This window comes from Limanda limanda, chromosome 18, assembly GCF_963576545.1.
Source record: "Limanda limanda chromosome 18, fLimLim1.1, whole genome shotgun sequence".
Taxonomy (NCBI): domain Eukaryota; kingdom Metazoa; phylum Chordata; class Actinopteri; order Pleuronectiformes; family Pleuronectidae; genus Limanda; species Limanda limanda.
In genome coordinates this window covers 6,820,125-6,831,876 of record NC_083653.1, presented here as the reverse complement: position 1 = coordinate 6,831,876, position 11,752 = coordinate 6,820,125, and the positions used below count along the sequence as shown (strand labels likewise).

At 41.3% G+C, this 11,752-nt stretch overlaps 1 protein-coding gene across 1 annotated transcript; it reads right to left on the bottom strand.

Annotated features, from left to right (window-relative positions):
• Positions 1 to 2,890: 2,890 nt before the first annotated feature.
• nrbp1 (nuclear receptor binding protein 1) lies at positions 2,891 to 10,222 on the bottom strand. The gene is made up of 18 exons (XM_061091028.1): positions 9,736 to 10,222; positions 9,229 to 9,504; positions 8,905 to 9,027; positions 7,849 to 7,950; positions 7,656 to 7,745; positions 7,520 to 7,560; positions 7,223 to 7,317; positions 6,991 to 7,074; positions 6,834 to 6,892; positions 6,601 to 6,699; positions 6,386 to 6,518; positions 6,102 to 6,192; positions 5,952 to 6,002; positions 5,610 to 5,745; positions 5,336 to 5,389; positions 5,183 to 5,246; positions 4,575 to 4,630; positions 2,891 to 4,445 (listed from the first exon to the last, which is right to left on the bottom strand). Exons 2-18 carry the CDS (start codon positions 9,460 to 9,462, stop codon positions 4,350 to 4,352), a joined length of 1,608 nt encoding a protein of 535 aa, XP_060947011.1. The 5' UTR covers positions 9,463 to 9,504; positions 9,736 to 10,222; the 3' UTR covers positions 2,891 to 4,349.
• Between the last annotated feature and the right edge of the window lie 1,530 nt (positions 10,223 to 11,752).

Sequence of the window (11,752 nt, the reverse complement as noted above, 5' to 3'; positions counted from 1 at the left end):
AGGAACGCCAGATCCCCGGACCTCCTCGCCATCCTAAAAACTGGCGGGGGAAGGATTTGAATGGATTTTTTTATCACAGAGCTAAATGACAACACACAGTCGTCTACTTCCAGCCATGAGTGGAACCAGAAGGAGCCTCCACAAGTCGAATGCCTTTAGCTGCACTGACGGTGCTACTTCATTCTGTGTATTTCACGTCTCCTCTCGCACATCACAAACTGAGAACGAAGAGATCTGATATGCAGAGCTGCCGCAGGCACGAGCTTTATGTGAAGACGCCGCCATGACAGTGTCAACCATCAAACTGGGATGCAACAGAGAAAAGCACAAACATCTCGACCAGTTCACACACTGAAGGTTTGTGGGGAAACTGGTGCTGGGTTTTTACAAAACTGACAAAAGAGTAGATGAAGCGGTTGTAAATGTTTAGTCCAAATGAAACTGGACCCGGTCGATCTGCCGCTCTCCTCTAGGATCTGAAATGATCTTACATCCGTAAGTATGAATTTATTCTTTACTTACGATTTTTCGATTATTTAAGTTCAAATTTTGCAGGTACGGTAATTTCTTTACGTTACCGACAAGTTACCGACTGCAGCTTTAAAAAGACAAATCTGTTCCTGACATTAAAAGAAATACTAAACTCCAAAATTCAAGTATTATTCTTACACACGGTTGTAAGATTGAAGGAAATACAATCATCTTTGTTTTAATAGTTATTACAGATTTATCTTGATCTGCAGTGATGCTGATTAAATCTAAATAACATTGTCAAATTGATTTCATCTCTTTGACTCAAATGATTTTTGGTGTTTTAGAGGACAATATTATTGAATTGGCCTTTTCATAACCCTAGTGAACAATGGCCGTGAACCAGGAAACTTACACTGAAGCAGCTAAATAGAAATAAGCCATTTTATTCGTATCATTTACACCTCTGCTTTTTCATATTTGAAAATATCTCATGTGGAAAAAGCCTTATTATATAAAGAAATATACCTTTTGAAGTGTTTTGGATTTCAAGCTTCAACAGATGTTGGTCCACTTAGCTTTAAAAAAACTTTGAACTCAACATTTACTCACAGTAGTATGATAATAGATAAATGATACCATTGAATAATGTCCTGATCCTAATTCTGTTCATGGACTTCAGTTGTATTTAAAACATTCTCCTGGAAATCTTTGAAAGCATAAACTACTATTATTGTCCAACATCAACATATTCTAAATTTCAGCAGAGCAAATATGCAACGATTACTGTCAGGGCCCGAGGACTTCGATCATTTGAATTGAAATCCAGACGAAAGTCATAGGTTCATTGAATTATTGGCATATTTCTGTTCTTTGCCGTCTTTGTTTGAAATTTCTAGAGCGACATCTGAGTGTTTCCCTTGAACAATGACGCCATGTTAATTTGTCTGTGATTGAGCTGATCACGTTGAGGAGATGCAGGAGGAACAGGAGCTCAGCTTGTTTCCACTGACAGCTGAAAACTAAACATTGATGTTCGGCAGCTTTCTGTCTCATAAACGGAGAAAAGAGAGAGAGAATGTGTTCAAGAGTGACGCCATCGGCCGGAATTAAAGTCAAAGCGGAGTTGTGACATAAGAAGGAACGGTGTCGACCAAACGTGGTTCATGAATTTAATTACTGTGCCTATATACGCTACTTTCAACCTGGGAAGTAAAACACAGATTTAATGTGAAAGAGTAATGTGTTTGAATTGAAGTGCTATGTACTGTTTTTGTAGTTTTTTTTTATTTTTTATTTCGTTTGTTATTTTTAACTCACAATGTACAGAATTGAAAATCGCCGCTGAAAAACACTCATGAACTGGATGTCGCCATTTTGGTAGCTTTTTCTTTAGAGTGTGCGTTTCTAGGGCGTTTTATATGGAAAAATATTTTTAGTCTCGCTGTACTTTTATTAAAACTGCTGTAATTTTGTACGGCAATGTGTTTGTCAGCATGAAACGTGTTTTATTCAGCTGTTATTCGAGCACACATTGTGACTCTGAGTATGTACATGGATCTACTTGTACAAGGGCTAGTTTCTTAACATTTTGAACAAATAATTGTCGGTGTTGCTCTGAGGGTAGAGATCCCTCCCTCTGATACACCAGGATGGGCTTTTGTATAAATAATTTAAACAAGTGGATTTTCTCTCATTTGTGTGTGTGTGTGTGTGTGTGTGTGTGTGTGTGTGTGTGTTTGTGTGTGTGTGTGTGTGTGTGTGTGTGTGTGTGTGTGTGTGTGTATACATTATTTAACTGGAATGAACTCAGTGACTTCAGTTTCCAATCTTGAAGATAAAAATACACCAAAACATACTTTTTAAGTTTGGATATGCAGGAACAATTTTGTCTAAATGCAAAAACAGACCGTTTCCCTGTTGTGGGAATAATTAAGAATTTTGTTATCTAATATTAAAAGTTTTAAAATGTTCCTTTACCAGATTCTTACATTTCAAAACTTTTTAAGATGAAGGTGAAAGTGGTGATACTCTTAATAATTAACGAGGAAAAAAAGCTAAAAAAACAATTTCATATCATAGTTTTTTGCGACCCTAAGTTATTGAGATTTCATGTTTTATGTCTCAATTTTAACGGAAAATCCAACATTAAACATATTATACTTTAGAAAAATACATGTAAAACACAGTATCGTCTGCGTACACGAGAACCTGCTCCGTACACCAAATATTAATGTTTGCTATCAACCGCAGAAAGCAGTTTAACATACAGTAAACACCAGAAAACATAGGATCTTTAAATCTTTCGTCTTCTTATTTTCCTTAACATCAAATTTGATATTTCACTATAAAGCTGAATGTGTGTTTCCATGTGTGAGTAACGTTCCCCTCGACAACATGACACGAACAAACAAAGACCTTAAGTGCTGATAGAGTAATCTTTTTATTTCAGGAGGTGAAAAAAGAGGGTAAATGTGTCGCAGAAACAGAGCAGTGTCTAGCATAGTGTACAAGATGGTTACAAGCATGCCAGGTAGTCCCACACTCGCAGTATCTACAGAGCCTAACAGCAGGTGGTCACAGCAGAGAGAAGGCGAGACTCAAAATCAATAACGCCGGTTCCGAATCATCTCTCTTCCTCCTATTGGTTTGAAGAAGCCATAGACATTTCCGACAGGACGATAAAAGCCTAAGATCTAGCAGAGAGATCATCAGAGATTATAGAAATGAACGGTCTGAGCCAAGAACAGAATTTAATCTAAGCTGTGAGAGCGTGTTTTAGCGACGGTCACGCAGAATAACTCGGCCGTGAAGAAAACTATGCTCGAGAAAACGTTTGTGACGACGGGTCTAAGCTGACAAAACCGTGTGATAAATAACCTTAAACTACCACCGTCCTTGATTAAAAACTATAAGGAGCATGTGTCTGTTTCCATTTAGACAAAGGGCATAAATACCAAACCTGTTGACTAACACCCGTCGGATCACGTGCTCTTACACCGAAGCTTCTTCATGCGAGTCTAAACCAACCTCTCCAGTGTGAAGTGCCACCTACAGATCAATGGTTCAGTCGAAACCTCTTTTCATAGAAAATAAGAGAATGAGCCCATGTGGGAAAGCAAGTTAACGCATACATTCAAAACAACCACCGGCCTCAGTGCTGGAAGTGAAGTTACAGTACACACTCAAGAAAAGGTACACAAATAAATAGTTTGATTTGTAATAGTTTAGCGGCAACTCTTCAGATTGTGTCGCAGCTGCAGGTTTCATGACGACGTTGACGTCATTACAGAAATGTTTAAGTTAAATTGACGTTGCGTTTCGAGCTTGATGCATTTGAGTCTTCAAAAACCGCTATAAGGTCAAACGTCGCCTCAGGAGAAAGTTTGAAAAGGACCAGACAATCAGACTTAACACAATACTACTTACACTTCAGTATGCCGGGACAAAAGTTTTTTTATACAGACAACTATTAAAGAATTTGACATAAAAATTTAAAAATACATTTTTAACACTGACTTAAGGAAAATACTGCTGTTGTCCAGTTTTACTTTGCTTAACTCTACGGAGAGAAATGAGCAAAAAAGTGAAAACATTTGCATTTTCCTTAAGTTGCAACAAGGATTTTTCTCTTTTAAAAGAGAAGCAGATGGCTGTATTGGTTGGGAGGAAAAAATAAGATGGAAAGCCATCAACCACTCAGTGGCAACTTTTCCCACCAGAAGATACAAGGACAGGCTGCAGGATCTGCAAATCAGACCAAGGCTTCCTCCATCTGTCCTCGCAAAAAGCTTTTGCTGCAACTCAGAGGTGAAGCCAAAAGCTAGTCCTGCTGAAGAGGACATGGAGGGCGGAGAGAAGGCCTGGGGAGTCCTCCGCTACGAGGACACCGTCACCGGATTGAGGGAACCGTTCCGGCTGTAGAACCTGGAGAAGGCCTCTTCAAGAACCGATGCAAGTCGCGGCTGATCGCCCTGAAACGGAGAAACGGTAGGGTCAGAAAAAAAAGACCTTAACCTGTTAAACCCTGAAGCCAGTATGTTGTGGTTGTACTAATAATAGCAAGTGTTGAATTTTCAGAGGAGTCACGGTGAGGAACTTACCTCACTGATGAATCCCAGCTGAACAAGCTCCACAGCCAGCTCCTGCACGTTCTCATCTGGACAGAAACACACAGCAGTCAGAATATATACCTACTGGGTACTGAGAAAATACTTAGTTTGACTCTTTGACAAAACCTATACTGTCAGTACTATAAACTATGGGATAAATGTGTATTTAAGTTTCTTAAATTAATAAAATGCACAGAGTTGGACTTTTGACCATTAGTGGAGCTGTCAGACAAAGTTTTGAGAAATAGCTTCACGTATAGAGTCTGTAATTTAACAGCATCCAGGCAAAGGGGTGATGAGATTCAGTATACATGTCTACATATAGTAGAACATGGGATCAGTTAGTTGTTAGTTGTTAGTCCATGTCACCAAAACAAGAGCAAAGGAAGACTAAAAAGTGATATTTTAAATAATCTGTTCAATATATGATCACAAAAGTGAGAAACTTGAAACTCAAAGTAAACACGAGTCTTTGGTTTTGATGAAACTGTCAAATTGTCAAAACAGTAGCGTGTCCTTGTTTGTTCAATGTGAAAACCGCAAATAACTTTGCATGACAAGTCTTATTAACTCTAGTGTGATGTTACAGAAATACTCACTTGGTAACAAATCACAGCTCAAGTGCCTGTTCAATTTATCCTCGAGTTTCAACAGCAGGGTCAACTGAGAAGAGAACAAAGTAAGTCATTTAGAAACATAAAGCAAACTTACAAGGTGAGAGATTAATAATCAGAGGCAGAATCATGACTTACATGATGCTTGGCTCCTTCATCTACCGGCTCAATGTTACACTGCATCTGAAGAACCTGTCACGTGAGCAAACAGAATCTGGACTGAGAAAATCTTTCGGTAAAATGTTCAAAGACATTAGGAATATTCTTTGTGATTTATTCTACATGTAGAAAAATGTGTTCTTTTTTTTTGCATTGCTTTACTCAAAAAGATGACTGATAAACACAATACATTTCTGATGTTTATGATTTTCCCTTGTGTAATTTAATCTCACTCCCACACGTCAGTTCTTACCTTCCGGGTCTCGAGCTCTGCAGGTTCAGGAGTCGGGGATTTGACTGACGGGGGAACTATGGGTGACTTCACCGTCTCCTGCTGAGGCTGATGGGGACTAGGGACCCCGAACGCAGTCAAAGGATAGATCCCATTCCTGATGCACCAAAGAGAGCAGCATAGTTTCAAAGAGGGACATTTTGAAAGACTTCCTTTTTGTAGCCTGCACATTGAAGGCTGTTTTGAGCGTTAACGATAAGACGAGTCACATTTTCATCTACTTCCATCTGTGATAAAAGGTCTTTGTATTTAAGTCAGAACCTTCAAATCACGAGTAAATCAAAAGCAAATATGTTTTCTTACCGTACGTCTTCAAGAAATTTGTCCAGCTCCAGGGCAGGAAACTGAGAGAGTCTGAAACACAAGACAATATTTTAAAGTGAAGACCTGGGAAAAAAAAAGATATTCCTTTGTTTCAGATTTGTTTCCATCCTTCAACAGCAAATGACTCACTTCATCTGAACTCCGTCCTTGACTTCAACTATCACCAAGTTAGGATCCATGTTCTTTGTCATTTCCTCTAAAGCATTTTCTGGAATCATATCTACAGAAATACAGACACTTCAATTAGATTTTTGTCCGTATATTCTTAAATGAACAAACATTAAAAGATCCAGTCAATGCTGCGAGGGGGGACTTATCACAAGAAGCTGCTAATGTACCTTGGATTTTAACAACATCTCTGTTTCATACCAATAAAACATTCTATAGATGCGAGTGTGGACTTCTCGACTCACGCTGGTGGCTGACGATGCAGTGCGCAGCCAGAAGCTTGAGTAAGGGCACCTCAAACAAGGCCTGGTGAAACAACAGCTCCTTAGCTGTGGGTCGTTTAACGGGATCCACCTCCAGACATTTCTGGATGAATTCCTGAACGATCACAAGAAAACAAACTTCAGTTTCTCAATCTCCCAAACAGCCATGGAAGCTTGAGATCCTTTGCTCTGCTCACCCGCTGCAGTGGGTCCTCTAAGAACTGAATGGCACTGTTTATGGCTTCTTGGGACACATAAGACGAATCTCCATTGCTCTGGATTTCCAACACAGCCATCTGACGTTAGTGAAGAAAGGTGTAGATTAGAAATGATTCAGAAATACAAACACAAAACTGAAATCAACAGCAACCACTACTGTGCCAGATGTTATAAAAATAACAAATACAGCTAAGAGAAGATTTCCTCTCACCTCTAAGGCGCACATTCCAAAGGAATAGATATCCACAGCTGTGGTAACATTGGCAACAGCTGAAAGTAAAGAGAAATAAAAGCTGATCAATATAACAGAAACACCCCCACACACCGGAGCTGTATCTGAGACACATAACGCGCTGGAGGGGTTTTACCTCCATACTCTGGAGCAAAGAAGTGAAGGCTCTTCTGCTCTTCCCGACAGGTTTTCACATGATTGTTGATGGTGTCTGGAGCAACTGAAATAGTGGGGAAAAAAGACTTATCAACACCAATACTAGATTTCAGGCTGACTCTGGTAATTAAAGACCACAGCAGCATAGAAAACAAGAAAAGGAATGACTGATGATGGGCGTTAATCACTGGCTTTAGAGATTGGCCATTTACCTGAGCCGATCTTGATGAGCCCATTGTGCTGGATGAAGATGGTGTCACAGGTCAGGTTGCCATGAATGATGGGGGGTTCACATGAGTGCAGGTAGCTGGAAACAGAGGGTAATATGGTTTATTAAAATGCCACTGAAACTGTGGCGGTTTGTGGCTTTTGAAATGCTCATATTATCCATAATTGATTTCTGAAACTGGATGTTGCTTAGTAACAGAGCTGATTATCTCCAGTTGCAATAAATGAAATCTTGCCACAGTGGATTCCTTCATAGAAGGGAACCCGTCTCTCAGGCTTACCTGAGAGCCGACAGTATCTGTGTGCACCAGCGTTTCCAGGCCTGTCGGAGAAGAAACAGATTAAGGTTCGTGTAGAAAAAAGAAACCAGGCAAAACTGATTTTTTAATCAGCTGTCAGTGACTCGAGATTTCACACCTTTTCATTCATGGTCTTGTGGTTTTTCTTTGTCTTCTTCAAAAACTGTTTGAGACTTCCTGACGACATGTATTCTGTGATGAAAATGACCTGCACACAAAAACAAAGCAGTGGAAATGTATGAGCACAAAAGGTCTTTGTATTCTTCTTGATCAGATTGGATGAAAGTGAGATTTTTTAGATGATTACTTACTCTGGCTCTGTTCTCTTTAACATCCGCCCAATACTTGTGGAACTTCACGATATTCAAGTGCTCGAGCTGAATTAAATTGTCAAATACTGCTTTAACCTTTTCCTGTAGAACAAAAAAAGAGGAAATGATGGACGAATACATTTTCAACAGTAGCTCTTTGATAGTGACTGTGCTGTCTTACTTTGTATTGTCACGTTTGTCAGTTAAGGTAAACAAAATCTGAGAATATCTCCCTGCCGGATTGCAACTGAGTGAAGCCTTGATTGTTACTTAAAACAATTTTTTTTCCCAGGCAGTCTTGATGACCAGGAGCTTTACAGTAAAGTTGACATTCACACATAGTCAGCACTTCTATATCTAGCACTTTATCTGTCATGCATCCCATTCACATGCTGCAAGTTAAGCTGTCAGTGGTTTGGAGCACAGTGTCTTTGGCATGAAGCCTGGATGAGCCAGGAATCAAACTACCTTGAACCTTTGATTAGTGGGAGACCCGCTCTAGCTCCTTTGGTTTTTCACTGTTATGTTACATTTAGGACTGAGTGGTATGAGGTAAAGCTCCCCTAGCTGGGAGTCTTACCCGAAGCGTTGTGGTTATGTGGTGTGCGTCCTACTGGTCTATGGACTTCAATGAAGAAAAACCATTGAGTTAAACGCCTTAAATACCCCAAAAGTATGTGAGAGCCTGAAAAACCACGATCCTGCTCAGATTTGCCCCTTCACATTTCTGAAAGTTGTTTCCAAATCTATTTGGGTACATGGTGTACTTTGCTACGCTGCTGGCAGCAACAAGTCCAACCACGTGCCAAAGGAGCTAAAAGCCAAAGGGGAAATGAAAACTGGCAGAGGTCCACACTGTTAGTGAGATCACACCAGTGAAAACAACTTAATGTGTGATTAACAATGTAAAACACCGTGTTTAGATTCCTGGCAGGTATAGGAACATGCCTCGTGCTGACATCATCCCGACATAATAAACGTATCTTGTAAGATAGGGCTGCAGATTACGAATGCTTCAAACATATATTTCCTGCATCAGCTCCATTGTGCACCCACCTCTTGTAGTTTGAAATTCTTCCTCTCGGAGAACATGACCTCGTTCCACACCACCTCAACTCCTTCCTCCGTGTCCATGGCCAAGTAAGCATTATCGATGCCAGGGACGTTACGCTGATTCACCTTCAGGGAGGAAAACAACAACAATGCATCAGTGGCATCTTCACAAAAGTCAGGCTGACTGTTTCTCAGACATACACTACATGGACAAATGTATTGGGACACCTACAAGAGCTTTTATGACATCCCATAGGCATTACTATGGAGTTGAGGTGTGTCCCACTCCCAATACTTTTGTCCATGCTGTGTCCTTTATCCTCCTACCTCTTCTCTGCGTTTCTGCCAGCGTCCACACGGGCTCTCCTCCAGAATCTCCGACTCATCCTCGCTCTCCTCCTCCTCGTCCTCCGTGGCCGCGGTGGCCGGAGGCTGTGTCACCATGGACACGGGGGGAGACACCGACGACACCGCTTGACCCGCGGCGGCTCCTACCCCCACCGTGTCCGGCTTCCCCTCCTGGGCAGTGTCCGGGCCCTGCTTGCTGTCCCCCTCAGACATCTTCTCTCCTCTGGGTTGTCAGGCACCGGGAGGAGGCTGCTGCTGCTCGGTTCACACACAAAACACAACATGAGGAGGATGAAAAGCTAGAAACCTTCCATCTTTAAAGCAGCTGAACGAGAGGATGCACTCGTTAGCTGCAGCTAGCTAGCACAGATGCAGGAGAAGTTTGTTAGCTAGTGTCGTAGCTCTGAGGGAGAGGCCGTTATAAAACACAAACACACAAACAGACACACACACACAAGTGGGAGAATGACATGCAGTTCTACATACGTGTTGAAGATGGGAGATGTGGCGATGCCAGCTCCAGTTCAACCACCGTGACACACACGAATCCCAGCGGGTTGTTTTAGCTCCGGTGGCCGAAGGTCTGGTCGGTTTCACGGCGGAGTTGCTGCTAGCTAGTTCCCTGGCTACTGACTCAACAACCGGGGAGCATTTAGCTAATTAAGCTAACAAGTCCCAGTGGGTTTATTCACTGGGAACCGGCTCTGTACCTGCTAACTAGCTAGCTAGCCCGCAGATAGGGGGGCAGTGTCCGGGGGTTAGCTGCCCGACTCCTCTCGCTGCTGATGCCGCTGCTGCTCCTCCAAGACTCCGCTAATGTGAGTAAAGTCCACAAAACAACACAGCAGACATGTTTCCTGGTAAATAACAAGACAACAGCCCACAGGAACCCGACACACAAACAAAGTGACGTTAATTATGTCGGTGACCTCACAAACGCGGACAGGACGGAGAACTGACTGCAGCTAGCTTAGCATTTAGCTACGGATGACGACGATGACGGGTTGCCAGGTACGGTTTGTGTCACCCCCCCTTTCCGCCAAATCACTGTGACGTCTCCTGTGATCGATATATTCACCCAAATTATTAATAAATGTTCTCGCAGCATTTTATGACATCATAAGTGAGAGCATTGTTGTGATATGTAGACATAAAATATGGTCCACCCCATGATATACAGGCATCAGCCTCAAGGTGTCGCCAAAATGCCTTCTTAATTGCCTGCGTTACTTTTGAGCATTTAAATCACGTCACAGGTATTCAGGTGTGACGTTATTCGGATATCCAAAATATACTGGAACGTGGCATCGCTTTCTCACCAGAGAATATATATAAAGATGGATTAAACAAGATTACTCCGCAAAAGTAAAAGCCAAGGCGCGTTGACCTTCCTGGTATGCTTGGTTTTAATTAGTTAATTGATGTTTGATGAAAAAATGGGGCAAAGCGTCATGATTGACAGCCGAGTGACAGAGGTTGGCTTCCGTGTGGTTTATTGTCAACAACAGTTTAACAACATTGGCTTCATCATCCCATTCACCGTGATTATAAAATAAATAACAATAGCTCTTCGTCAAACCTGGCAACCCTAACCCCTCAGCCGCCTCCCTTATCTAATTTGACATGGACGCAGATTGACTGAGGCCTGGACCAACGGAGAGCTGAGGGATCTGTTCTATCATCTTCACCAAACCTCTGAAAAGGACTGTGTTTTACCACTAGGTGTCAATGTAGCTGATTTTATACAGATGTTCAATCCAAGGGTGGAGGAGAGATTTTACACACAGACTCCAAGTATCCTCACATTTCATCAAACTGCTGTTTCAACCTCTTTCTCTGTATTGTGTAATTCTGATGTGAAGAATACTAAATCTTTTATATTTTACATTAAACAATAAAGACATCTAGTCCTAAAGGGATACAAAATGGAAACTGACTATGTACAACATGTATATAATCATAGAATCTAAGCTTCTCTTCTTGTCATAAATGCTCATATAAACATTAATATTACTGACAAAATTATCTCTGTGTTCTCAATAACACACATTTGGCAGGTGCATTAAAATATCCCTGTTAAACTGATATAATAAGTCAGATTTGTAGCTAATTAGAAGCACAACAGTTTTATTTTCTCTGGCTTTTAATGTTATTCCATAATGACTACACCACCCACTTCTTTCAGAGTTTTCCCTTGTCAGGATTTATCGCCAGGTAATAACCAGTACGTTCTGCACCATTAAATTTGGGGAATAGATTTCAGACTGGAGAACTGCATGACACTGTGTCCTGAAAATGTTGAGACAGGGTCAGGGTCTCTCTCTCTCTCCTCCTCCCCTCCTTTAAAGAGGCCTATATTTAGATTCAGGGAGACCACACTGACTGTGTGAGTGTGAGAAGCTGTTGGTCGGTGACTGTCCATGAGCAGTGACTGGATTTTTGAAAAAGGAACCAAAAGTGATCACCCGAGAGTCAAGGAGGACACAGGAAGTTTCTTTGGGCT